Genomic DNA, 27,745 nt, shown 5'->3' with positions numbered 1-27,745 from the left:
GTAGTTGGTTATTTGACTCTGAAGCTCAGAGGAACTTTCTTGATGAAAATGGAAGTATGAGTGTTACACATCGTAAAAGAAGATGAGGTATAAATGATCATATCACCTAGGAGGATAGATATTATAGAGTCTATGAATTGTTCAATTCCATTTCATGAGCATTTGTTGAGTGTTCACAATTTAACGGGTCCTTTGCTAAATACTGGGCATGTGAAAAGGATCTGTGTCCAGTAGATAACATAGGGCATCTCTTTGTCTTGAGCCCAAATAACTTGTTACATCATCCAAGGCAAAATGTTCTCAGCACATCTGGGGAAAACTCTTAGGCAAGCTCTATCTGTACCTTGGTCCTTTGTTGCCTAGTTTCTGCCCCCTCTAATTTAAATCTCTTCAACCTCAAGTTTATTTCATTCTCATTTGTCCTGCACAGACATAAAGACTAGCTGGTAAGCACATTTGTTATATCAATTTCTTCTGTTCTTGAAAAACCATTTCTCCGTTTGGAGAGACATCATCATCTTTGGCCTTGTTTTCTGGGAACAAGAGATATAAGATGACTTCTTACACTAAGAATGCATTCTTGTTCTTAAAAAAAAAGAAACGAATTCATCTTCAGGCTATAAAATATTCTTCCCGTATTTTGTAGGTTATAAATTGCTGTTGACTTTCAGATTATGATGGTATTGACTCCACTTGTGAAAATTAGGCCACACCCTTCTCATCTGTTCCTAAAATAAGATTCATTGGCAAAGTGAAATTTATAGCCTCTTTTATAGCTCTTATTCTTCAGAGACCCAATGGCTTAAAATGCCCTATATTTTATGACTGTATTTTTAAAATTATTGTCATTGGTCCACCTGTATCAGAATCACTGGGGTGTTCTTGTTAAAAATAAGGATCACTGACCCCTACCTTCTAATTTTTTTTTTTTAATACAGCTGGACTAAGCCCCAATAATTTGCATTCTTAATAAGCATCCGAGGTAATTTGTTTTTAGACCAGAGTTTAAGAATCACTATTTTGAGGGATTTCAAAATTTGTATATCAAACTATCATGCTATACACCTTAAAATTATTCAGTAATGTATGTCAATTATTTATCAATTGAACTGCAAAAATCTGTACATCTTATTATTAAAATTCCGAGTTAATGAGAAATTAAACTGTTTTGCGAGCCTGGTCAGTTTCTCACCAATGTTGAAGATTAATAATCGAGGCACACAGATTAAAAATGTTGAATAGGTGTTGGAGTTCCCATTGTGGCGCAGCAGAAATGACTCCGACTAGGATCCATGAGGTTGTGGGTTCAATCCGTGGCCTCTCTCAGTGGGTTAAGGATCCGACATTGCTGTGCCTGTGGTGTAGGCGGGTAGCTGTATCTCCAATTGGACCCTAGCCTGGGAATCTCCATATGCTGTGGGTGCAGCCCCCCCCCCAAAAAAAAATGTTTAATAGGTGTGGTTCAGCTATTCAGTGATAAAAAGATTGCATTACACATATTTCCTTTGTACTACATTAAATTTCGTGTGACAAAGGACCAGAGATGGATTGAAATAGAAGAGAGTGAGATACAGAAAAGAGTGATATTGAAGAAGTAGAAAGTACAACTTGGCTCAAGCGGAGTCTTTTGTTCTGTTTCAGCGTGTGTTTTGCTGTCACTGGCATGCTCTGGGGATTCTCGTTATGCGCGATTGTACCTGTATGAATGTTTCTAGCATTCAGCTTCTTTCCAGTCTCTGGAACTAGCAAGTCTCTCCTCACTTTCCCCACCTAGGAAGAACGTCGTGTGATTTATGTTGGTAAAATCAGACCTGACACAACACGGACAGAACTGAGGGACCGTTTTGAAGTTTTTGGTGAAATTGAGGAGTGCACAGTAAATCTGCGGGATGATGGGTGAGAATCTTCAAGATTATTTCTTGTTTAGAAGCTGACATATGTAAAAAATTATGGCCATAAGATTACTAGGATGGGAATGCTTTGACAGATGACATGTTAAGTTCAGAACCTTATTTATTTTCTTTCATCCCTATTTATTAATCTTTCTAGTTGAGATTTCCTGTCCCAGAAATAAGTATTTAGCTGCTTGACAGGACAATCACACTGATAAATGGATGCAGTGGTTCCGTCATTGGCACCAGCCGAGTCTCCAAAGCAGAAAGGGTTACAGTCATATATGCTAATGCTTCCCACTAGCTTTGAACTTCTCTTCTTTGTCCATTGCAGAGACAGCTATGGTTTCATTACCTACCGTTATACCTGTGATGCTTTTGCTGCTCTTGAAAATGGATACACTTTGCGCAGGTCGAATGAAACTGACTTCGAGCTGTACTTTTGTGGACGCAAGCAATTTTTCAAGTCTAACTATGCAGACCTAGGTATGGATTTTACTGTCCATGGAATGAGGAATCCATAATGCAGAGCTCAGCATGGAAGTGTGGGTAAAGCGTAGGCACGTTGGGTTGGCCCATCACTTTATTTTACTAGAGGGGATGTCTGGATACAGATTTTATCTTATTTTTATTTTGTAATGCACAAGACGGTTTCAGAAGCAAGGAGCTTAGGTTTTGGCAACAAAGAGCAGGAGCAGATTCTTTCTGCTCTCTGCCCAGATGCTGAAATTCTACCCTGTGCGTGTTTGTGTGTGGGTGGTGCGTTATGATTTGTGTGTGCACTTGTTATGTGTATGTGTTGTGCAGTGTGTGTGTCTGCTCGTATTTATGTTTGTGTGTGTGTGTGTCTTTATGTCCGTAATCCTAATTCCAACCCTGACTCCCTTCTGTGCAAACTCTAGCGTTGGCATCACTGCTTTGTAGAACGGGATATGCAGAAATCTTATTCTCTTTTCCCTTTTATCTTACAAACTCTTAAAAATGTTAACATTTTTTACAAATTACATTTTGAGAGGAGAAAGTAAAATTTCTTATGCTAAATTACACTATACTTTCCTTAAAACAAAACAAAACAAAAAAACACTTATTTTTGGAGGGCTTCCATACGCTAGGCATTTTGCCAAGGCTTTGCAAACGTTTTCTCATTTAGTTACCAGAACAACCCTAGGAAGTGGATATTGTTATTGTCATCCCCATTTTACAGATAAAGAAACTGAAGCATAGCTAGGTGTTCATTTTCCCTGTTATAAAATGTGTACAGACACAAGGGGTAACATTTGGAAAATGTAAAAAGTAATTAAGAAAAATAGTAAAATCACCTATCAAGCTATCACTTAGAGATACGCACTGTTACCTTGCAGTTCAGTATTTTGTCTCAGAATGTCTAATTTTTTTAAATTTGAGGTCATATTATATACATATATATTTAAATTCTACTTTTCTCAATTAATAGTCTATAAATTCATTTTCTGCTGTGGTTCACAGGGTTAAAAATAATTTGCCAATACATTTGTAATGGTTGTCCAACATTCTGTTTGATGAATAGTGCTGCTATCTTTGATCATTCCATTATAGCTAAACACATTTTTTAATTCTTGATATTATAAATAATGCCACAGTGGACATCTTGATTTCCTGTCCAATTTTACTTTTGTTCCTTTCCGTGTTATTCCCTAGCAAATGTGTGTATTGTAAGCCTTTAAATTCCTAAGTGGAAGAAAGAAGGAGGGAAAATGGCAAATGTCCTGTGCCTTTGACACAATTATTTAAATCAATTTATAATAATCATGACATTTACATATAAATCTGCTCCTAAGCATTCTTATATGTTGAGCCATAAGTGCTTTGACTTGGTATAAAGAAGAAAGGTGAATACCAAATACGGGGATTCTTTTCTTCCCTCCATTGAAGTGATGTCTTCCTAGAGTAATTGATACAGGTGGGGTGCATCGTTCAGGGAGAATATGCTGTAATTCACTTCACAAGCTAAATAGATAGTGTGAAGCAGGGAAGAGGCAGCTGACTGTTAGAGAGATAGAGGCCTAGGGATGAAAATATAAAAGGTGGCAAGTCATTTGTCCAAATGTTGGCTGATAAAAACAGTCAAGACAGATGGAAGTCTTGAATTGATTTGACTTATTTTCTTCAGTGATGAAGGCCAGAATGTTTTCTAGTCTCTCAAAACATCCAGAGTTTAAAATAAGCTACCTAGAGGGGCCTTTAGATGATGATTCATCACTGGTAGAGGGAGGATGGGATGGGATTTCCAAATTGAACTGGAGCCTCCCTGAAATATTTCTAAGAAGAGTGCTTCCCCTCTCGTTATTGCTCTGCCTCGCCAGCAGCAACAGAAATTTTGCCATTGCTAAGCTAGCTCTGTATTTTCTGAAGAGTGTGTTTGATGTGCATTGTCGTAGCATGGGTTGTTCCAATTCCCTCCAGCCTTACACTTTGCAGGAAGGGTAGTCAATCTGAGCGTAGGCATGGTGTACTCGAAAGAGCCCTGGTCTGGGAATCTTGCAGGCCTGGTTTTGAAACCTGAGTAGGCTTCTGATCTGGAGCAATTAAACTCCCTCAGCTTCTGGCTCTTCAATTGTAAAATGCCTTGTAATGCTGTTGTGAAGATTAAATAAATATTTGCGAAGCCCTTAGCACGGTGTCTGGCATAAAATAGGTTCTCGATAACTAGTAGCTATAATTACAATAAAAATGATGGTGAGAGATTTCAAGTTATTTTAAAATGGAAGAATCAATACCAGGCCCCATCTTTGGAACTGAACAACCTCATACGTGTCTTGTCTTTGTCACTTGAAGAGGTCATCAAGTTAAGTGCTTTAGGCCATAAGCGCTGAATAAGGTGTATATAGGCATACGCTAGACATTTACCGGGCTTGGGAGCTTACATGTATGTCAAGACAAAAGTGAAAATTATGTGATAATGATTAATTTTACCAAAAGTAAGGTGACCCATCATTTTAGGTAGATTTTACCAATTTTTAAATTTTCGTGTATGTTCCCAAATTAAGTTAGCTCACACATCTCATATCTCTGCTCTTTTTGTTGAAATATTGTTAATTTACAATGTTGTGTTAGTTTTTGGTGTACAGCAAAGTGATTCAGTTATAGTTTATATATATATACCCACACACAGATGTACATATATACATATATATTATTTTTCAGATTCTTTTCCATTATAGGTTATTGCAAAATATTGAGTATAGCTATATAGTAGATCCTTGTTGTTTATCTGTTGTATATGTAGTGTGTATATGTGTGTATGTTAATCCCAAACTCCTAATTTATCTCTCCTCTCTCTTCTGCTTTGTTAACCATAAGTTTGTTCTCTACATCTGTGGGTCTGTTTATCTTTTGTAAGTTCATTTCTATCATTATTTTATTTTATTTTATTTTATCTTTTTAATTTTTTTCTTTTCTTTTTTTTTTGTCTTTTTGCTATTTCCTGGGCCGCTCCCGCGGCATATGGAGATTCCCAGGCTAGGGGTCGAATCGGAGCTGGAGCCACCAGCCTACACCAGAGCCACAGCAATGCGGGATCTGAGCCGCGTCTGCAACCTACACCACAGCTCACGGTAACACCGGATCCTTAACCCACTGAGCAAGGGCAGGGATCGAACCCGCAACCTCAAGGTTCCTAGTTGGATTCGTTAACCACTGCACCACGATGGGAACTCCTCTATCATTCTTTTAGATTCCACATGTAAGGGTTATCGTATGATATTTGTCTTTGTCCGTTTGATTTACTTTACTTAATATGATCATCTCTAGGTCTATCCATGTTGCTGCAAATGACATTATCTCATTCTTTTTTAATATATATATACACACACACACACACATACACACACACACACACCACAGTTTTTAATCCATTCCTCTGTCAATGGACAGTTAGGTTGTTTCCATGTCTTTCTTGGCCATTGTAAATAATACTGCTGTGAACACTGAGGTGCATGTGTTTTTTTTTTGAACTAGAGTTTTCTTCCGATATATGCCCAGAAACAGGTATAGTTTTTTGAGAAACCTCCACATTGTTTGCCATAGTGGCTGTTTCAGTTTACATTTCCACCAAGGATGTAAGAAGGTTCCTTTTTCTCCATACCCTGTCTAACATTTACTATATGTAGACTTATTAATGTTGGTCGTCCTAACTGGTGTAAGGTGATACCTCATTGTAGTGTTGATTTACGTTTCTCTAATAATTAGTGATATTGAGCATCTTTTCATGTGCCTTTGGCCATCTGTATGTCTTCTTTGGAGAAATGTCTGTTGAGATCTCCATTTTTCTGCTTCCGAGGCCACATAATGGTTACTGCAATACTATTCATGCAAAACACAGTGATTTCAGTTACTATTCAGGAGCCAGATTTATAAATAAGACTCAGAATTTAAAGGGATGGTCAAGCTTACCATGATGAAGCTGTTTTTAAGTATGGTTTATCTGAATCTGCAATCTGTATGTCGTTCTATTTACTGTTTTATAAACAAATGGATCTTTCCATTTGAAAGAGCTTGGTGAAAAATCTTACAGAGGAAAGACAAAAATTAAATTAGGACTGTAGAGCCAAGACAGAAGTATGTGCCAGATTAAGAATATGATCAATTTGGTCAAGAATTAGTTATGGTGTAGAACTTAAGTAAAAATAAATAAATCATATATTGGTCACGTATCCTTTATTAATGCAAAGAAATATATTATATATCAGCATTTTGAATATATATGTAACTTTACATATATACTTGCCATCCATTGACAAATCAATCCCAGATCTCAACACTTGCATTTTCAATCACAGTTTTTATAACATACTGAGATTTGAGATTAATATATTTGTTTGACAAATAGGAATTTGAGTACTGACTTTGTGCCAACAGTTTTCTAAGCACTAAGAATACAATTGTGATGTGATTTGTTTCTATTAAGCCAGTGTTATGATTTATAACAATTTATTTTTAAAAATTATTAGAGTGGCTTACTGGCTAGTCCTATAAAAATTTCATTATATCTTACATGTGTTGCAGTATCCTCCCTTTAATGGAGAGGAAGGGGTGGAATAGATGTTATTGCTTCAAGAATTGTATGTAAACAATTCTCTCTTCAAGCAATGAAAAAGATTTTGTGGATACCCACTGACATAGTATACCCATGAAAGTTGTTGTATATGTAAGAACCAGCCACCGTATTTCACAGTCAAGAAACTCTAGAGAACCACTGTACCAAAATACTTTCAGTATTTGCTAATGAAAATACAGAAACACTGTAATTCTAGGTTTCATGTAGAATAATCCAAAATTAAGAATTTTAAGCTGGAGAGGGTATGGAGAAAAGGGAACTTTCCCACATTGTTGGTGGGAATGTAAATTGGTGCAACCATTGTGGAAAACAGTATAGAGGTTCCTCAAAAAACTAAAAATAGAGTTGCTGTTTGATTCAGCAATCCCACTCCTGGGCATATATCTGGATAAAACTGTAATTCAGAAAGTTATCTGCACTCCTATGTTATTCACAGCAGCCAAGACGTGGAAACAACCTAAATCTTTTGACAGATGAATGGATAGAGAAGATGTGGTACATATATACAATAGAATACTACTTGGCCATTAAAAAGAATGAAATATTGAGGAGTTCCTGTTGTGGCGCAGCAGAAACAAATCTGACTAGTATCCCTGAGGATGCAAGTTCAATCCTGGCCTCACTCAGTGGGTTGGGGCTCCAACGTTGCCATGAGCTGTGGTATAGGCTGGCAGCTGTAGCTCTGATTTGACCCCTAGCCTTGGGTGCAGCCCTGAAAAGCAAAAAAAAAAAAAAAAAAAAAAAAAAAGAATGAAATACTGTCCTTTGCAGCAACATGAATATACCTAGAAATTATCATGCCAAGGGAAGTAAATCATTCAAAGACAAATATCACATGATATCACTTATACGCGGAATCTAAGTTGTGACACAAATTAACTTAGCTGTGAAACGTAAGCAGACTCAGACATAGTGAACAGACTTGTGGTTGCCAAGGGGGAGGGGAGGGGCTGGATCGGGAGTTGGGGATTAGCAGATGCACACTGTCATATACAGAATGGAAGAACAAGGTCCTACTGTATAACACAGGGACCTGTATCCAGTCTCCCGTGGTACACCATAATGGGAAAGAATATGAACCTGTGTCTGTGGTTATATATACACCCATATATATAAAACAGTCATTTTGTTGTATGCACAAATTAACACATAACTGCAAATCAACTATACTGCAAGAAAATAAATTTTTAAAAATGGAGACATTTAAAATATTCTCCGAATTTCCTCAAAGTAAAGATATGCATATATGTTTTCAGTGGTTCTGTGCTGACTTTATGTCACATAGATCGTCATCCTTGGAAGACTTGCACTTTCATCTATGGTGCAAGTGGATTTCAGGCTAATCGCTAGCAATGAGCAGGACTTTTATTTTTTTGTCTCTACAGCAAAGATTTTGATTTGAACGACAGCTGCTCATGAGGCTTTAGTTATACAGTCACACTATTCATCAGGCTATGAAGAAAAGGGTGTAAGCTAGCGGAATTTAAGACTGACCATTTACAATTTTAGTGAGGGAAATTGGCCATTTTTGTCCTGTTTTTTATGTCTGAGGCTGACGATAATTGTTCACCTTACCTGGGAAAAAAAGGTCAGTAAAAACAAGGGATGGTGAGAATAAAAAAAAAAAATTGAAGGAATTTCCTTGTTTTTAAATCCAAGGTGTGTTTATAAAGTAGTGTGAAGCTAGGAGAAAACATCAGCCTAGTTCTGGGGAGCTCGAAGGATCTGCAACCTCTTCAGTGTAATAATTTGTGAGATCAATGATTAGTCTCCATATTATCTAGTATTACCCTTTTTCTGTCACTTTGAGCATTCCTGTTTTGTAATTTAATCTGGGTACAACATGGAAATATTCATATAGGATTGTTTAAATTTCCAAGAAAGGCTTTGTTTTCCCTTTGAGGAAGGGCTCTCAAAAGAAGGAATATGTTTACAAAGCTTTCTATTATATTTTCAAGATACCCTTTATCAAGCTGAAAGACCAGCAGAAATATGTGACTATTTCATAGATGTCAATGGAGAAAAATCAGAAGTATTCAATAGAATTTTACTTGACATCCAACATGGCTGAAATACATCACTTTTGTTAAGGGCTACTTGAAGGAGCACGTGGAGCTTTGCACAAAAGTTTACTTGAACTCATTTACAGATCTAAGAAAGACCATGGCTTTATTTATACCTGCATATTTTCCTCTCCTATTAATGAGTAAAGAGGCTGACTTTGCCCTTTCTGGACATAAAGCATTTTTCTAAGCCTTCTCATTTGGGAAGAGTTGGTGCCACTGTTACTGGGGTCCCTCAGGGTACGGGAGTTTCTTTCCCATAAAACTTTCACTGATACATGAAGTCAATCCCACTGAATAGGAAAATTAATCCAGCTTTTTTTTTTTTTTTTATCCTTCCAAGTAAGTTTTTGAGGAACATTGGGTAAGTCACTTAACATGCCAGGAAGGGGGAGGGGGCTTATTTTTAAAGCACAATGATTGCATAAGTTGCTGTTGAGAAGCAATATGTTAGTCGGTTTTGATTCCCTCCCAGGAATGTTCAAGACTAAAATGAGTCAAGATGGAGTTCCCGTCGTGGCTCAGTGGTTAATGAATCCCACTAGAAACCTTGAGGTTGCAGTTTCGATCCCTGGCCTCACTCGGTGGGTTAAGGATCTGGCATTGCTCTGAGCTGTGGTGTAGGTTGCAGATGCGGCTTGGATCCTGCATTGCTGTGGCTCTGGCACAGGCCAGTGGCTTTAGCTCTGATTGGACCCCTAGCCTAAGAACCTCCATATGCCGTGTGTGCGGCCCTAGAAAGACAAAAAAAAAAAAAAAAAAAAAAAAAAAAGGGAGTCAAGAATTGAGTGTTTTGAATGCTCACCACCCCTTACCCTCTGCAAATATATGCAGTTAGTATAAATATATAAATAGAGGTTCCCATTGTGGCTCAGCAGGTTAATAACCCGACTAGTATCCATGAGGATGTGGGTTTGATCCCTGACCTTGTTCAGTGTGTTAAGGATCTGGTGTTGCTGCAAGCTGTGGTGTAGGTCAAAGATGTCACTCGGATCTGGCATTGCTGTGGCTGTGGTGTAGGCCAGCAGCTATAGCTCTGATTTCACCCCTAGCCTAGGAACTTCCATGCTGTGGCTATGGCCCTAAAAAGAAAAAAAAAGTGTGTATATGTATATATGTATATATATAAATACGTAATTACTTAGTTAACTAATTAAAATATTGGTATATATACCAACACCATATACTGTATAGATACCTTCTGGGAAAATATATGCATATTAATATTCATACATATCAATACCTTCTTAGTTAACTAATTAAGATATTGGTATATATACCAATACCATATACTGTATAGATACCTTCTGGGAATATACATACATATTAATATTCATACATCTCAATACCTTCTGTAAACATGTATATGTATAGATCATATGTGCACACCCACACCACTACCATATACTAATAAATGTTGGGTGTATTTTTTAAAGTATATAGATTGGATAAGTTGCTATTGAATGAAGTAACCTTCAATGAGATGATTGAGTCAATGACCGTCAGCAAAGGATACCTCTTACCAGGCTTGGGTTTCTTTCAGATTCAAATTCAGATGACTTTGATCCTGCTTCCACCAAGAGCAAGTATGACTCTCTGGATTTCGATAGTTTACTGAAAGAAGCTCAGAGAAGCTTGCGCAGGTAACATGTTCCCTGGCTGAGGATGACAGAGGGACGGTGAATACCTCACGGGACAGCGCGTCCTTCCCTAACAGACTCTTGCAAGTCATACTTAGGAATTTCTCCTACTTTACACTCTCTGTACAAAAACAAAACACAACAACAACAATACAACAAGAACAACAATAATGGTTTACATGAACACAGCTGCTGAAGAGGCAAGAGACAGGATGGATATCCAGTAAGCACATGTTTATTCATGGGTGTCAGCTTTGCTTTCCCTGAGTCTCTTGGTGATGGAGTGTTTGTGTGTGTGTGTGTGTGTGTTTGTGTGTGTGTGTGAGTGCGCGCATGTGTGCGCGTGCTCGCCTGGTTTGGGGGAAGTGTGTGTGTACAGGCGGGGACTGGGGGCACCTGACCAGAGCGTGCAAGGGCAAACCACTTCAAATGGCAGCAGTTCCATGAAGACACACGTAAAACCTAGAACTTCAAAATGTGCATATTCTATTCAAAAGGCAAAAAAAAAAAAAAAAAAAAGCATAAATTCAAAAGGAAAGAAAACTAACCAACCAACCAACCACAAGCCACCCTAAAATGACAGCCACTGATGTCTGGGCATCGGCCTCTGTACTCTGTTTTTTTAAGAAAGTGCAAAATCAACTTGAAGCAAGCTTTCTCTCATAATGTAATGATTATGTGACAATCCCGAAGAAACCACAGGTTCCGTAGAACTCATATCCTTTCTCTCTCTTTTTTTTTCTTCTTTTTTCCCCCCTTTTCCTTTTGCCATGGAATCTGGGTGGGAGAGGATACTGCCGGCACCGGAATGCTAAACTTTCCTAACATTTTGAAGTTTCTGTAGTTCGTCCTTTCTCCTGACACCCATGTAAATGTCCAAAATGTTGATCTTCCACTGCAAATTTCAAAAGCCTTGTCAATGGTCAAGCGTGCAGCTTGTTCAGCGGTTCTTTCTGAGGAGCGAGCGCGGTGTTACATGATAATGAGAGTTGGGTAGAACTCTCTGGGATGTGTTCAGCTAGTGTAATTGCTACATTCTCCGATGTAGTTAAGTATTTACAGATGTTAAATGGAGTATTTTTATTTTGTGTACATACGATACAATGATGTTCTTTTTTTGTTACAGCTATGCACTGTAAATGCAGCCTTCTTTTCAAAACTGCTAAATTTTTCTTAATCAAGAATATTCAAATGTAATTATGAGGTGAAACAACTATTGTACACTAACATATTTAGAAGCTGAACTTACCGCTTATATATATATTTGATTGTAAAAAAAAAAACAAAAACAAAGGACAGTGTGTGTGTCCGTTGAGTGCAACACAACCAATCGATGAGCTTCAATCATCCCTTCTTAGATGAGCTTCAATCTAAGCATCTTGTCAAGAAATATCCTAGCCCCTAAAGGTATTAACCACTTCTGCGATATTTTTCCACATTTTCTTGTTGCTTGTTTTTCTTTGAAGTTTTATACACTGGATTTGTTAGGGGAATGAAATTTTCTCATCTAAAATTTTTCTAGAAGATATCATGATTTTATGTAAAGTCTCTCAATGGGTAACCATTAAGAAATGTTTTTATTTTCTCTATCAACAGTAGTTTTGAAACTAGAGGTCAAAAATCTTTTTAAAATGCTGTTTTTGTTTTAATTTTTGTGATTTTAATTTGATACAAAATGCTGAGGTAATAATTACAGTATGATTTTTACAATAATTAATGTGTGTCTGAAGACTATCTTTGAAGCCAGTATCTCCTTCCCTTGGCAGAGGATGTGATGGTATTTATCTGTATTTTTTACAGTTATGCATCCTGTATAAATACTGATATTTCATTCCTTTGTTTACTAAAGAGACATATTTATCAGTTGCAGATAGCCTATTTATTATAAATTATGAGATGATGAAAATAATAAAGCCAGTGGAAATTTTCTACCTAGGATGCATGGCAATTGTCAGGTTGGAGTTTAAGTGTTTCATTTGGGAAATTCAGCTTTTGCAGAAGCAGTGTTTCTACTTGCACTAGCATGGCCTCTGACGTGACCATGATGTCGTTCTTGATGACATTGCTTCTGCTAAACTCAATAAAAACTTCCGAAAACCCTCCACTTTTGAGCATCAGGATTTCCTCTGAGTGTGGAACCCCTGGAATGCAAGTCAGTAAAGTTTGGAGTGTGTATTCAAGTTTATGAAATGAGATTCGATTACAGTTTGGCCGACATGACTTTTCTGGAAGACACAGCGTACCTACCCCTTAATCGTTCTTTTCCTTTCTCTCGCCCAACATGGTCTTCTAAAATGGATTCACCTCCCTCCCCCCCCAGCCAATGCAGCTCATTTTGATAGCTGCATTCATTTTATCACCAGCATATTGTGTTCTGAGTGAATCACTGTCTGTCCTGTCAGATGCTTGCTTGATTTTTTGGCTTCTTATTTCTAAGTAGATAGAAAGCAATAAAAATACTATGAAATAAAAGAACTTGTTCACAGGTTCTGCGTTACGACAGTAACACATCTTTAATCCGCCTAATTCTTGTTGTTCTGTAGGTTAAATGCAGGTATTTTAACTCTGTGTGAACGCCAAACTAAAGTTTACAGTCTTTCTTTTTGAATTTTGAGTATCTTCTGTTGTAGAATAAGAATAATAAAAAAAGACTATTAAGAGCAATAAATTATTTTTAAGAAATCGATACTTAGTACATCACATTATGTGTTCAAGGACCAGATGCGTTCTCTATTTTGCCTTTAAAGTTTTGTGATCCAATTTTAAATAACATTCTCCTTTTGGCCCTGGATCGTGGACATGAGTAAAATACTTGGGTTATTTTCTTACTTATCAAAAGATAACACTGCAGATTTCATGTTGAGGATTAATTTTTCCCCCCTTCTGGCCTGACAAATATTGTTACCATGAAGATAGTTTTACTCCATGGACTTCAAATTGCATCTAAAATTAGTGCAACGAGAGAATCACTAGACCATCCAAATAGAGCCTTTGTATCTTATGCAGACACTGTGGGTAGCCCATCAAAATGTAAACTGTGTTCTTTTTATTTTTATTTTTAATTTTTTGAGAGAATATTTGAAATGAACACATGCCCATCATCACTGGAAGCAGATTTCAGCATAGATCTGTAGGATTTTTAGATGACCCCGGGCCATTGCCTTCATGCTGTGGTAAGTACCACATCTACAATTTTGGTAACCCGAACTGGTGCTTTAGAAATGTGGGTTTTTTTTTTTTTTTTTTTTTAAAGAGATGTAGCAGAATAATCCTTCCAGTGCAACAAAATCAATTTTTGCTAAACGACTCCGAGAGCAATGGTTGGGCTGTCAACATTCAAAGCAGCAGAGAGGGAACTTTGCACTATTGGGGTATGATGGTTGGGTCAGTTGAAAAAAAAGGAAACCTTTTCATGCCTTTAGATGTGAGCTTACAGTAGGTAATGATTATGTGTCCTTTTTTGATGGCTGTAATGAGAACTTCAATCACTGTAGTCTAAGACCTGATCTATAGATGACCTAGAATAGCCATGTAATATAATGTGATGATTCTAAATTTGTACCTATGTGACAGACATTTTCAATAATGTGAACTGCTGATTTGATGGAGCTACTTTAAGATTTGTAGGTGAAAGTGTAATACTATTGGTTGAACTATGCTGAAGAGGGAAAGTGAGCGATTAGTTGAGCCCTTGCCGGGCGTTTTTTTCCACCTGCCAATTCTACATGTATTGTTGTGGTTTTATTCATTGTATGAAAATTCCTGTGATTTTTTTTTTAAATGTGCAGTACACATCAGCCTCACTGAGCTAATAAAGGGAAACGAATGTTTCAAATCTACTTCTGCTTTTCTTATTTATCGTGACCAAACTCCTGGCCTGTTGCTCAGATCAGTCCACATTAATCGCTTATTATTTAATCTCTTTCCTCTCTGGATCACCCTCCCTCTCCCCCTGCTTTTCCATACTCATGGATGGATTTCGGCTTGCAGGCAACATGCACCTTCTGTATTTTACCTTGTCGCCTTGCAAACAGCAAAGGCAGAAGTGGCTATTTCTATAATGAGAAGTGACTTGGAACTTTATCAAATGGATTAGCTCTGTTTTTGAACCGAACCCTCGGAAAGTGTGAATTTTAAGTACAAGCCACTGCCCCTAGTGATAAACCTGCCACTTATTCAGCTTAGGAAGCAGTTCTACTATAACGGACAGATTTTTTTCTTTTTAATTGAAGTCTAGATGGTTTGCAGTGTTGTGTTAGTTTCTGGTGTACAGCATGGAATAGATCTTTTTTGAAGAGTTGTGACAGAATGCACCACCCTGCACCTCCCATGCCCCATCATATGGTTAAATATGAGACCAGCTGATAGATAGCTGCTGATACGTCTCCCTGTCAGGATGTCCAATGTGCCGCATGGGTGATTGGTGGCCCTCATGAGAGATGGCAGAGAATGCATTATAGTACCCTGTTCTCTCCCGATTTCAGGTGGCAGTTCCCACTCTTAGCTACTTGCATTGCAAGAGTCAGCATGAGCCTGGCCATGGGAAAAACTGGCTAAGTACATCTCAGCTCCTGCCCCCCTTTATCTTCTGGAAAAAATATTCCTAATCATTGGAAATATAATAGAGTATCAATAGTACAGCACTTCCCATAGCTCTATTTCTTTTTCTTTTTAGGGCTGCACCTGCGGCATATGGAGGTTCCCAGGCTAGTGGTCCAATTGGAGCTGTAGCTGCTGGCCTATGCCACAGCCTCAGCAATGCCAGATTCGAGCCGAGTCTTTGACCTACACCACAGTGCACAGCAAAGCTGGATCCTTAAACCTACTGAGTGAGGCCAGGGATTGAACCGGTGTTCTCATGGCTGCTAGTCAGATTAGTTTCTGCTGAGCCATGATGGGAACTCCCCATGGCTCTATTTCTATTTTATACCACTGCAGATGATTTGCCAATTATTTTATCAAAGTAGAAAATAAAAACTTACCATTATCTTACCCAAATATTGCATTCATTTGTAACTATGATTCAATGGAGACGCCTCAGGCCCTGACTTGTTTCCATTGATGCTTCAGTTGTATAGGGCATTTTTGAATCTCCTGGCTGGAATTTACAAGGACAATCGAATAATAAAAGTCTTCCTATTTAAGGGTTTATTCTATTTATTTATTCTAAGGGTTTTCACCCTTAAAACCCTTTTGAGGGTAAAGAGGGATTTTTAAGTAAAAAAAAAAGTATTATTTGCTAGTCTTGTACAGGAACATCCTGATTAGAGAGAAAGGATTCATTCCATGTTGTCCTCAAACATTCAATCACTTCCATCCTTGATGATACTAATGGCAAAAATCATTATTGAAACCAAAATTAGGCTGATGAAAATAAATGAACACTGGCTGTGAACAGTTTATTTAAAAGGAGCTTGTTTCAATTCAAAGTCCTCCAAACTACATCTGTTTAAAAGTGTACAATGTGATATTGGTTCAGAATTCTTTTTCGGCGCTGCCAGTTTTGCCTTCATCGTAGCATTATTTAGCTAATCATTGGATGTGATCTACAGCTCTGGAAAGCATTATTAGACTCATTTGACACTAGTGTCACTAGCTGCACAGTTGCAACTCAGCATTAATTAGAGAATATTTTAACCAAGGCATACTTTTTGCAATATTTACATTAATCTCCTATCTTGCAATTCTCTTTGCTATTCCTTGTTTTCAAACACAGGATACACTATTATAAATCAATCTTCTCACTTTATCAAACAGCAGAGAGTAATAACGAAGGTCACAACTCATAGAGGAATTCCTTGGAGGTTTGTAACATCATGATTTAAATCTCGGAAAGATTTCATCAAAAGCTGAATTAATCCCTGGGGGGAAAGATGCTCTATAGAGTCTATTGATGGGCACAAAGCCGCCTATTTCTTTTCGCTGGTCTCTGTTAACATGTCGGGGGAAAGGAACGAAGTTGGTCTGTGAGCAAGGAAGTAAGATTTCTTTGGTGGGGGAAGGATGATATAAACGACCTTTGTGTCATGTTTCTTCCCCTTCGTGCAGCATGGTCCATTTTATTCTACTTAGCCATGGTGGCATTATCTATTCTTCTAGTGCAGGGTTAAGTTAAACGGCCTCCACCCTCCTGCTCCCCTCAGTCTATCCCATGTGATTCCAGTAATTCTGCAAAGTTCCCAAAGCTCCACTCCAGTCAAGCATGTGGAATGCGTGGGTCACATGGTTTCCAGGGCTTCTGCTGCCATCAGGTGACTGCCCTCAGGGCAAATTCTCAGCATTCGGGGACACTGGAAACTTTGCAGGAAGAAATGACCATAAAATGCAGGTACTTTTGGGACCAGGTCCTACAGAAACGCCTAATGTTGTTCCCTGCTTGGGAAGGGTGTTCAAGACAAGAGGCCACCCCCTTTCCCCAGGCCTCTTTTCTGTCCCTAATTCTGTAGGAATGTGATCATTTTCCTTTTAACCCTAAAACCATTAATTACCATTGGCTGACTTAGAAAAGGGGCAGAGTGGAATTAATTAATTGAAAAAAAAGTGAGAATTTTTAGAGGAGAAAACCAAATGATCCTATAATATTTTCATGATTAAATTAAATGAGCATAATTATACATGCACATATGCACACCAAGGCAATATTATAATCAAGAACCTGAAAATGTTGTATTGTTCCAAATTTATGCATATAGCACTTACTGAAGGCAAGTAGCTAGTGTGATGTTTGAATTTGCATATTGACCATTTTCATATATTTTCATATATTAATTTCTAGTAGGAAGAGGCTGAATTATTAGGGAAAATCCCGGGGTAATTTAGAAAAAATATTGCGCTTCTGCTCGTTTTTGAACATCGGGAGCACTTAACAACATTATCTTTTTTTTTTTTTCCACGTAGTTTTCGGTGATGGATTTTCAACAAGATGACATCCAAGTGAAAGCCAAAATTAAATGGAAAGGAAAGAATGTTAAGTGGTAAAATCCTAAATAGCTTATTAGACTACTTAATTGGAGAGAATTTATTTTTTGCCGCTGTTAGGAACTCTATCGTCAAGCTTCTCTTTAACAATACTAATTGATGGGGGGAAAATGGACTGTAGTAATATAGTTACCGTGCAATGCCCTCCAGCAAGTCATTTCAGGGAAATCACAGGTACTTTTCTTTGATTGACTTTGGTGTTGTTGAAAATCATTCATATCAATGCTCTCACACTTCATTTCCAACCAGGTCCCTTATTCCTCCCGGAGCTTCACAGCACACTTAGAAGTCTTAACAGAAAATGAGGCTGTGCTTGTTCCTAGTTTAACCAGTTAGCAGAGTTTCAGCTCGATGGCTATACCCTTTAATCAAATGACTCAGGTTTCGTGGCGCTTCAAGGTGTTGCCCTCTGTAAGGCCGTTGCTATTTGTTGGTAGGCTATGTGTACCCTATCACGGAATGATGATGAATTACTCCGCTTTGTGGAGAAGGCTGTTAGTAAGCAGGTCACATAACATGTGATGTGACCATGGTACTTTGATGACAGGTAACTTCATGATCAAGGGCAACGCATGGCCTCATTTTCCTCCAGTTATCTGGCTACGTGGGACAAAACATGCCAGTTTTCTTTGATGAGCTGCCTTTCCCAGGGTCAACCTCCGGGGTATTGGACCATCCAATGGCAAAACAATTGGAGAGAAAACAAACATCGGAGTTTATCACCACATGTTCGGCCTCTGTGTCCGAAGGTGGGAAGTATCTGTGTGTTGAGGCTGACATTTTCCCGTTTTTAATGGCAGGTATGGTGGCATACAAAGAAAGTGTCAGTGTATACACCTGATGAATGAAACAATTCATGGAGCGCTCATAAGAGTTCCTTTGTCACATGGTGCCAGGGTCTCAATGAGCCACCTTCTGCCATGACACACCATGGCAAAGACTAAGACTAGAAAGGTCAGCTGAAGGAAAGAGAAGGAATAAATAGAAGGTTAAGTAAACACGTGTGAACTTTGGGTACAAAGCAAAGTTTGGACAAAGATTCCCCTGGGGTTTCTTATTTGCCTTTTATAGCGACTTATTCTATGGAATTATAATTTTAAAAGGTGGGGGGATGGTATGGCTGGGGCAATAGAGCTGTGACTAAGAGAATGGAACTTACAAAGCTAGTTCTATATGTGTGTGTGTGTGGTTCTGTGTGAGCTGGATGGCAGTAGGCCTTTGCTGACCTTGTGTTTGCTTGAAGGAGTTATTAAAATCCTGTTAATTGCCTGGGCTACAATTGGTGGGAGGTTCTTAGAGATTTCCCTAACTAGGTTTCTGGATAGAAATGTTCAACTTTATTTTTGTAGAATGATAAAAAGACCCCTCTGTGCCAGCAATAAATAGGGTTCTTCAGTTTCCAGTAATGCATTGCAGAAAATCCCATTTTTTTTTTTTCTTCTGATTCAGTTTGACCATCCCCAGAGTAGTCACCTATAGCAAGGGCGCTTCACAATCTTCCAGCATTTTGAAAGTTAAACTTGAACCCTCTCAAAAGTTGTATCTGTTAGATACCATGGAGACCTTTAAATTGATGGCATTGGGGTGATTTAAAAGCATTATTTGATTTTCTCATACTCTTAAAAACTTAGCCTTGCTGGAATTCCTGCTGTGGTGCAGTGGGTTAAGAATCTGACTACAGCGGCTCCGGTCACTGCAGAGGTATGTGGGTTTGATCCCTAGCCCAGCACCTTGGGTTAAAGAATCCATTGCCATAGCTGTGGCATAGGTCACAGCTCTGGCTCAGTTTCAATCTCGGACCCAGGAATTTCCATATGCCATGGGCATGGCCATAAAAACAAACAAACAAACAAACACTTGGCCTTACCACCTCCATTTGGAGACTTGATCAATTTGGAGACTTCCTTTCTTAGAATCAGGCTATCTTGTTGCTCAGCAGTTCTACCCAGGTGATGATGTTACTTAATCTGACACTTTTCCTTTAACATCCTAATTTTCAAATAAGACGAATCTTTCTGTTGCAGCAAGTAGGCTAGTATGAAATCTAGCCCCTGTTTGAAAGTCCGGCATGATCATGATGGTATGAGCTGACATTTATTGTGGGCCTACAATCTTCTAGTCACTTTGCCTAACTCTCTATGTGAATTTTCTTGGCTAAAGAATGAGGTAGGTGTACAACCATTCTCAAGTAATAGATAAGAAAACAGAGGTGTAGAGAAATAACTCCAAAGATTTGGGTAAAGTCCAGTTGACCCTAAAACTTATTTACTTGATTATTGTGCTGTATCTAATGCTTCCACCAATAAAATATTCGCCTCCGAAAGAAAACACTTCAATTGGATGTGATTGAAAAGCTTGTACGGTTTTATTGTTACCATCTTGTTAAAGCCAAACTTTGCGTATAATGCATTCATTCATTCCCCATTCATTAAACACTTCCGAGGGCCAAAAACCACACTAGGTACTAAGAGCAGAAGGGGGAATTCCTATCCTATATTCTAGCTGGCAATATAGCAAGAACATATTAATATGTGTCTTTGGTAATAGCAGCAGCAGGCCACTCTTGCCAGGAGTATGAGAGACAGAGATAGAATTTGTGTACATATACATATGACCTTGAACAACTTAGGGAGTTAGGAGCACATGCAACCTTTACGGTTAAAACTGAGAATACATTTACCATCAGTTCTCCATATCTGTGATTCTCTTTTGCATTGTATTTAAAAATCCACATGTAAGCGGATCCCCTCAGTTTAAACCTGTGTTGTCAAAGGATCAGCTGTGTGTGTGTGTGTGTGTGTGTGTGTGTGTGTGTGTGTGTTTTCTGGAAAGTATATTGCTGTATAACCAATGTGTATAAGGTTGAGGCCTGAGATTCTCCTCCTTAATGGCCATGAAAGGCAGAGTGCTATGATACCATGGTATATAATTTGATTTAAAAAGACCGATGATCAACTTTTGAAAAAGTAGACCTCCTCCCTATATGAAAATGAATTTGAAGTTGGTACGCATTTATTTATCAGTTAGGTATTTAATAACAAAAAATTATCAACATTTTATAGTTCTTTATGGTTTTTCCAAGCACTATTTAAAAGTTAGATGCTCCTAATGCCCTCTGTTTTATATGTTATATATATATGACAAGCTGTAGGTGTAATCATGAGTCACCTTTTAACTGAATGCTTCTCCTTTCCTATGAGTATAGACATGGTTATCTTGAATATCAGCTTTTATGATAGAGAACCTTCTTAAAATTTCTCATATGTGTTTGCCTGGATTTCTCTCTCCAGTGCTAACCTTGCTGCAGTTAGGTCTTAAGATTACTGTGGAAATCACTAGACACTCATAGTTCCAGGTTATGGATGGCCTTTTTGGGGTAGTGTCCCTATTGTACCTGGAACCAATAGTAGAGAAAAAAAGGTTTAGTTTCAGAGATTCTATTGTGGCTCAGCAGATTAAGAACCGGACTGGTATCCATTAGGATGTGGGTTTGATCCCTGGCCTTGCTCAGTGGGTTAAGGATCTAGCATTGCCATAAGTTGTGGTATAGGTCGCAGATGCAGCCTGGATCCCACATGGCTGTGGCTGTGGCTGGCAGCTGCAGCTCCAATTACACCCCTAGCCTGGGAACTTCTATATGATGCAGGTGTGACCCTAAAAAGAAAAAAAAAAAAAGGGCTCAGTTTCTAATACTTTAATATTTGGGCTACATTTCCAATCCAGTGGCCAAGTTCAAGGAGATCAGTCAAAATTATAAAGTGGAAAACAGGGATGATAGTTGATCAACTATTTTAATCTTTGGAATTCTATGAATTTTTTTTTTTTTTTTGGTGGGGGGCCTTGTCTGTGGTATTTGAAAGTTTCCAGAACAGAAATCCAACTCAAAATAATCTAGAACTTTCAGTCTTCCTGGTGAGAGAAAACATTGCAGCAAAGTTTGAACAATGGCTGCAAATGGATATTGCCGTCGACTCTTTTAAAAATGTTTTTAAGTTGTAATTAGAAAATATATCAAATAGACACATAAGTGCATAAGATAATAAAATAGAACCTCGTGCATTCACTTCCAGAATTTACGACACCTTGGCATTTTACCCTCTATGCTAAGGTCTCTCTTAAATCACATCCCATTTTTTTTTTTTTTTCTCCTTCCCTCCTCCATAGTATCCTATCTCCTGTGCTTGGTGTGTTGTGATTCCCATCAATTTCTTTCTCTCTTAACTGCATTTCCACATATCCACAAGTAAGATGTCGGTATTATTTTGTGTCTTTGAAAAATTTACATAATGTTTTCCCACTGTATGTATCCTCTTTTGCAATTTGCCAGTGGTGCCTTTTAATGCAAATGTAATTAGAACAATTCAGCCTTGCTGCAAGCCAGAAGGAACTCCTTCTTTCCAGGTGTTTGGAGTTGCCTTAGCAGCTGCTCCAACTGTCCCAGCTAATCATTCTTCACAGCGTTCCTGACATTCATCTTGGTTTCCTATTTATCACTTTGGCTCATGGTTAAGTGCATTTATGCAATATCTTTAAAAGTCTTCGACCCTTGCTCCACACCCTCATCTTGCTTATTGAATGGTTATAAAGTTATTCCAAGGAGACATGAGGTTGTAAAATCACAGTGGAAGTTGGAAACCCATACCTAGGTAAGTTTTTTTGTTGTTTTTTTGTTTGTTTTTGTTTTTAAGTAGTAGAATGGATTCTGATTTTTTTTCCCCTCAAGTCAGGGATTTTTGCCAGATTCCTCACCCTCCCATTCCCACCCCCCAGTGAATAGCCATACCCTCTCCAGAGAGGACATTGGGGAGCCCCAGTATAGAAGAAATTATTTTTTGTAATAGTGACCGATTAAACTAGTTACCAGCTGGGGAGCATGTTTCAGCACTTAAGTTAATTGAACTGTTGCAAACTAAATATGATTCTAAATTGTTTCAGTATTCCAAAGCACTTCATGCGTGCAGATAAAAATGAAAAAAAATTACCAAATTGGTTTGAAATGTGCAAATCAGGCATATAGCACTGACATTTAGATCTATGACCTGATAACTCGGCAGTAGGTGCCTTGAAAAACTTTGTGGGCTTATATTTTTTTTCTTCTTTTGCTGAGCTCTCCTTTGAAACCCCTGAACACTACTTGATTCCATATGTGGAAGGCTTCAATCAGAAGGGAAACTGCATCAGGGTTTTTCTACTGATTTTCCCAGAAAATAATCTTTTCATGATTCATTGCATGGGCCAAGTAAGAAAGGAATTGTTGAAAGGAGGTTGGGCTTAAGAGAGGAAATGCAGTGTATATATACATAGTATTGTTGAGACGCTGGCTGGAATTTGGTTTGTGTATATGTTTGGAGGTCATGGTTCTCCTTGAGGGGATGGCCGTTCTGTATTGATGACCACTGTACACAATCTGTGAATATTTAAATTCAGGAAGGAGGTGGTCCTAAGTAAATCTGGATGGCAGAAGATGCTACTCCCTTATTGGCTATGTCCCTTCTCCTTCTTCACGTCTCCTTCATCACCCATCAAATACACAGATGCGATTCCACTTTCAGAGCTTCCTATGGCTGTGATTTTCCAATCCTTTACATGATCAGGCCAAGGGCTGGGATTGAATGGATTATTTAAAAAGCTTGGATGGGCTGTGAACCTCTCAGCATCATGAGTAACAAGTTACACAAGATCAGTGGCAATTCTTATATCCCTCCAAGGCCAACCCCCATCCCACCTGCAGAGGAAACTTCCCCAAAGGAAAGATGAAGTGAAATATATATCTGATGACCTCATAGACTCTATTCGAGAAGGTAAATAAAACTCAAAGAATTACAGAACAAACATCAGGATAAGGATCTGAGGGGACACAATCAAGGATGCTCAGGGTCACAGAAGGTAAGTCCTTGGCTTCAGGTCACACAATGGTAGGGTCTGGGTTAGAATATAAGCCATTGTTGCTGCTTCAGTGACACCACAAGTTGTTAGGCATCATATAATATCAGAACATGAACCAGTAACACACTGACAAACTCATACAGAATAAACTGAGTCCATGAAGACATCAGGGATATTGACTAATCAGTCAGGTGTGGCCAGAAAAGGAGGCAGAGTCAATCTTATTGCAGATTAGGCAGCTGCATCCAGAGAAGAGTTGAGAGGTTCATGGCAGATTCCTTTCTCCAAAATATCTCTTCTATGGCTGACCAGTCACACTAGAAATTCAATGCTTGTGATGCACATATTTTTTAACCACACTGAAAGGACTCTTGGGAAAGATAATAAACCATGGCCATTACCAGTTGTAGATCACTGTTGCTCAGATCATTTCAAGGTGATAGATGGTTATCTGAGACCCAAAGTGAGAGAAATCAGAATGCCTAACCAAGTCCTTACTCCCTGGAGGAAGGCAGGAGGGACATTGACACTGGTCAGAAGATGGACATATAGTGTATCACTGCCTCCACTATCAAGCTAAAGTCTGGGGGGGGTTCCTAGAAGAAGATGTAGCACTAACTTATTTCTCAACGTTTAAAAATGTCCCCACTTACTTAGGCATTCATTAAGCATTTATTGAATATTTCCTTTGAACTCTGTGCTAGAGGGCTGAATCATATGGTTCCTATATTTAAGAAATTGCTAAAATGTGTGGAGACATATATATAGTACTTAATGAACTTCAGAAAAACACCAGCTATGTCCCAGACATTGTTGTAGTCACCAGAGAAGCACAAACCAATTAATGAGAGCCCCTGTCTTCAAGGGATTTGCAATCTAGTGAATGCATACAATGAAATGAGTAATTCAGAACTGTCCCAAGATCTAGGGGAACAAATCCATTGCTCATAAGCGAGAATGGGCAGTGAGAGCTACATGGGATCTTTATTCCCAGAGTGGACCTTGGTATGTTCAGTGGGCAGTGGGAGAAGCAGCAGAAGTAAAACCCTCTTTATCCAGATCTCTCCTGGAGTGGAGTGCAGAGCAAAATAGATTTCCCTAATCTGTTTACCTACAGACGCTTGCCATCTTTCATTGACTTAGTTCAAGTTTTGCCTTCTCTAGAAAATCTTTGCAGATCTCTCTCCGCCTACTTTTTGCCCAGATTTGTAGAACTGACTCCATGTTTATGTCTTCTGCATAGACACCTATCACAGCAACCATACTGTCATATTCGAATCTACTAATGTCCCTTTGTTTTGTCCTTTGGGTTTGTAAGGATATTGGCTGTTGGACTGGGTAAATGAACACAAATTGTCAGAATTTTCAACATTCTCTACATCAATCCCTGGATGCCCTGGCTCTCAATAGCTTCTGGGAGATCATTCTTCTCAAGCTCCAATAAAAAGAGAAATTAATGATTCTTGATATGAGAAATGACCCCTCAAGCCTTCTCTGAGAAACTGGGTGTAAGGAATACTCCTTCGGAGGCATGTTCCCTCTCCTGCCTCATTCAAAATCCATCTCCCGAAAGAAGAGTTTGCCATGACAGAAGTGTGATATCTTCATTGGTGGCGGTTATGACGGGTTTGCTCTTCCTGGTCCAGACCAAACATGGGCTATCTTGCCTCAGAGCTTTACAACTTCTCCCTGGACAGGCTGGTTCTAGGGAATCTGTCTGCTGCTTCTTGTTTCTAAATATATTTTGCTTTTTCCCACTAGCTGCATGGTTCTGATTTTGGATTCCTTGGGTTACACATCATCTAGGCCAGCATTTATGGTTCTTGAGCCAAGTGGGAGCTCGGGTCAGGCAAAGGTGGACTTCTGATGACAGGGGTGCAAAACAAGCTTTCCCAGGAGTTGGTCATTATTTTCACAATATGGTTAGAGTTTCAGGGCAACTTCCCTGGGGGGCCATAGAGATTTCTGCTGATCCAGAGGATTTAGGGAAGCTTGAAACTTAGCACAAAAGCCCCACCTGAGCCCAAGTGGCTGAAGCCAGGAGGTTTGGTTGCTTGTGCTTTCCAAATATCGGTCCCCAAAGTCACATGTCTGCTATTTCTAGGACCAAATGAATTCTCACATCCACGTGCCTCCCTTACCCAGCAATCTGTTTATCAAGAAAGAGAAGCCTGTTGTCTCCCAATTTCTACTTTCCAGGTGACTGATATTAATTAGTTCCCGCAAGCACAATTTATCTCTAGCTGAAACCAAAGCAGATGAAAATGCTGCCATGCAAGTAAGATTTCTTTTCTTGAAAGGATGAATGGGATGAAGATACTTATCTGGGAGAACAGGTTCCAGGTGGAGCTCCCATCAGCCGTACTTTGAAATGCATTGTTAAACTATGGCTGATCTGGGGAAGGAATAAAAATAGCATGTCATATTTTGACTACATTAACTCATTTCCAACACAAGAGGCTGAGGCCCTGGCACAATGATAGACTTGCTCTGAAAGTAGAAAGTGCCGACTCTGTTAATAACTCCGGTGCTAGCTCTCAATTATTGGCATTTCTTGAAAGATCTTGCTCATTTCCGCAAAGCTCTGGGTCCACTTTAGAATTCATCTCAACTCCCCAATGCAGCGAACAAAGCTTTTAAATCAACCTACCCTCTTCCCCTTTATTATTATTAAGATCCCCCCCCCAAAATTGTCCCTTCTGGCTAGTTTGCATATAGAGTCAGCACTGAACCCCCAAGGAGTTGACAAACAGAAACATGACAACATGGCAATGAAGCAACTGTCTACTGTAGCTGTGTGATCCCAACACCTTTCTATTTCTTAGCCTCAGTTTCTTCCATAGAAAATGGAAAAATAAGGCCCATTTTGTGGGGTTGAGCTTATATTTCCTGGGCTACCCCATGCAAAAGAAACTGGCAAACAAGGAATACATTCCCTTCTCCCTTCTTAGTGGCTCAAGTGGATAATTGAATTGCCTTTTAAAAATTGGAAATCTGTGATGAAATCTGATGTCAAAAGGATACCTCTTTTTCATGTATATGTTTTTTTTTCAATTCCCACACATTATTCTAAACAGTGAGACTATGGGAAATAAAAACAAAAGACTAATAGAATTCCCTGGCAGCCTAGTGGTTAAGTATCCAGCATTGTCACTATGGTGGTTCAGGTCACTGCTGTGGCACAGCTTCAGTCCCTGGCCTGGGAACTTTTGCATGCCATGGGTGCAGCAAAAAAAAAAAAAAAAAGAACCCAAAAAACAAAAAACTACCAACCAAACAAAACAAAACAAAAAAACCCAAAACAAAATCAAAAGCACAAAAACTGTCCTCAGCACTGGGCTTCAGGGCTAGTTGTAATAGTGACCAGCTGTACGTCCTTGGCCAGTGTGCTTGTGTTGCAGGATTCTCATACAGAGAGATGGGACACCGAGGGTTTTTGCCAGGAAGCAGCATTTATTCCTGTTGGCACTGGCTCAGCGGATTCATATCCAAAGGCTGAGCCCCAAATGCAGCGGGGTGTTGCCTTATATACCTCCACTAGTTTTCCACTACAGCTTGGTCTCTTTGTCCCCTTTATGAGGTAACATACATTCTGTAAATTCTGATATGTAATGTGGGCAGTTCGTTACATAGTTGCGCCTGTGCCCAGGGGTACCGATTATGTCATACCGCCACAGAGGTGCGCATGTGGGCGCAGATGCTGGTTGCCCCCGTGGCCTTCCCCTTGTTCTGGGAGCCCCACCCCCACCCCTGCCACCTACACTTGAACTCTCCCAGCACCACTTCCATCTCTAAAGCGAAAGAGACAGATGGCTTTTAGTCCTAACGTGCTATGGAAAGAGAAAAATACTCTTCGTGCACCTTTTCTCTGTCCACTCTATCCACTCTTTTGTAGTCTCCTTTAATGGTTTTATTTTCTTCTACTTATCTCTTTCGTGTTGATATTCCCTGGATTTTTCATAAATCATCTTCCTCTTCTCCATGCATGTTCTGCTTGAGATGCATCATTGAACACATTAACAGTGACTTCTGGAAGACTGTAGGAGACGGCTTCTACATCAATTTCTCCCACCCAAATCACTCTCCAAAGCTTCAGATTCATAGACTACTAGACATCTCCTTCTGAGTTTCTCCCAGAAGTTTAAAGGGAACACAAAGTCTTACTCCCTAAAAATTGGCTTATATTCCCCT

At 38.9% G+C, this 27,745-nt stretch overlaps 1 protein-coding gene and 1 long non-coding RNA gene across 18 annotated transcripts in view; both read left to right on the top strand.

The window, feature by feature from the left end:
* Positions 1–14,529, top strand: part of PPARGC1A (PPARG coactivator 1 alpha) — a 686,355-nt gene extending 671,826 nt beyond the window's left edge. For 15 of the 16 annotated variants that reach the window (XM_084970901.1, XM_084970902.1, XM_084970903.1 and 12 more), the window contains 3 exons: positions 1,775–1,896; positions 2,227–2,378; positions 10,594–14,529. In XM_084970901.1, coding sequence (XP_084827027.1) covers positions 1,775–1,896; positions 2,227–2,378; positions 10,594–10,697 — 378 coding nt within the window. In that variant the 3' untranslated portion in view covers positions 10,698–14,529. 16 annotated transcript variants of the gene reach the window in all.
* Positions 14,530–22,067: 7,538 nt separating this feature from the next.
* LOC110262067 (uncharacterized) overlaps positions 22,068–27,745 on the top strand; it is a 129,775-nt gene continuing 124,097 nt past the window's right edge. The window contains exon 1 of one of the 2 annotated variants that reach the window (XR_002346588.2): positions 22,068–22,314. This is a non-coding gene — a long non-coding RNA (uncharacterized LOC110262067). The remainder of the gene's footprint in view (positions 22,315–27,745) is intronic. The other variant, XR_014812248.1, reaches the window with a different exon arrangement.

The sequence above is a fragment of the Sus scrofa genome, chromosome 8 (genome assembly GCF_054392235.1).
Source record: "Sus scrofa isolate SSC_HxYL_T2T_F1_AM1 chromosome 8, Sscrofa_HxYL_maternal_Yorkshire_Landrace_v2.0, whole genome shotgun sequence".
NCBI classification, from domain to species: Eukaryota; Metazoa; Chordata; class Mammalia; order Artiodactyla; family Suidae; genus Sus; species Sus scrofa.
This window is presented reverse-complemented; position numbering and strand designations above follow the sequence as displayed.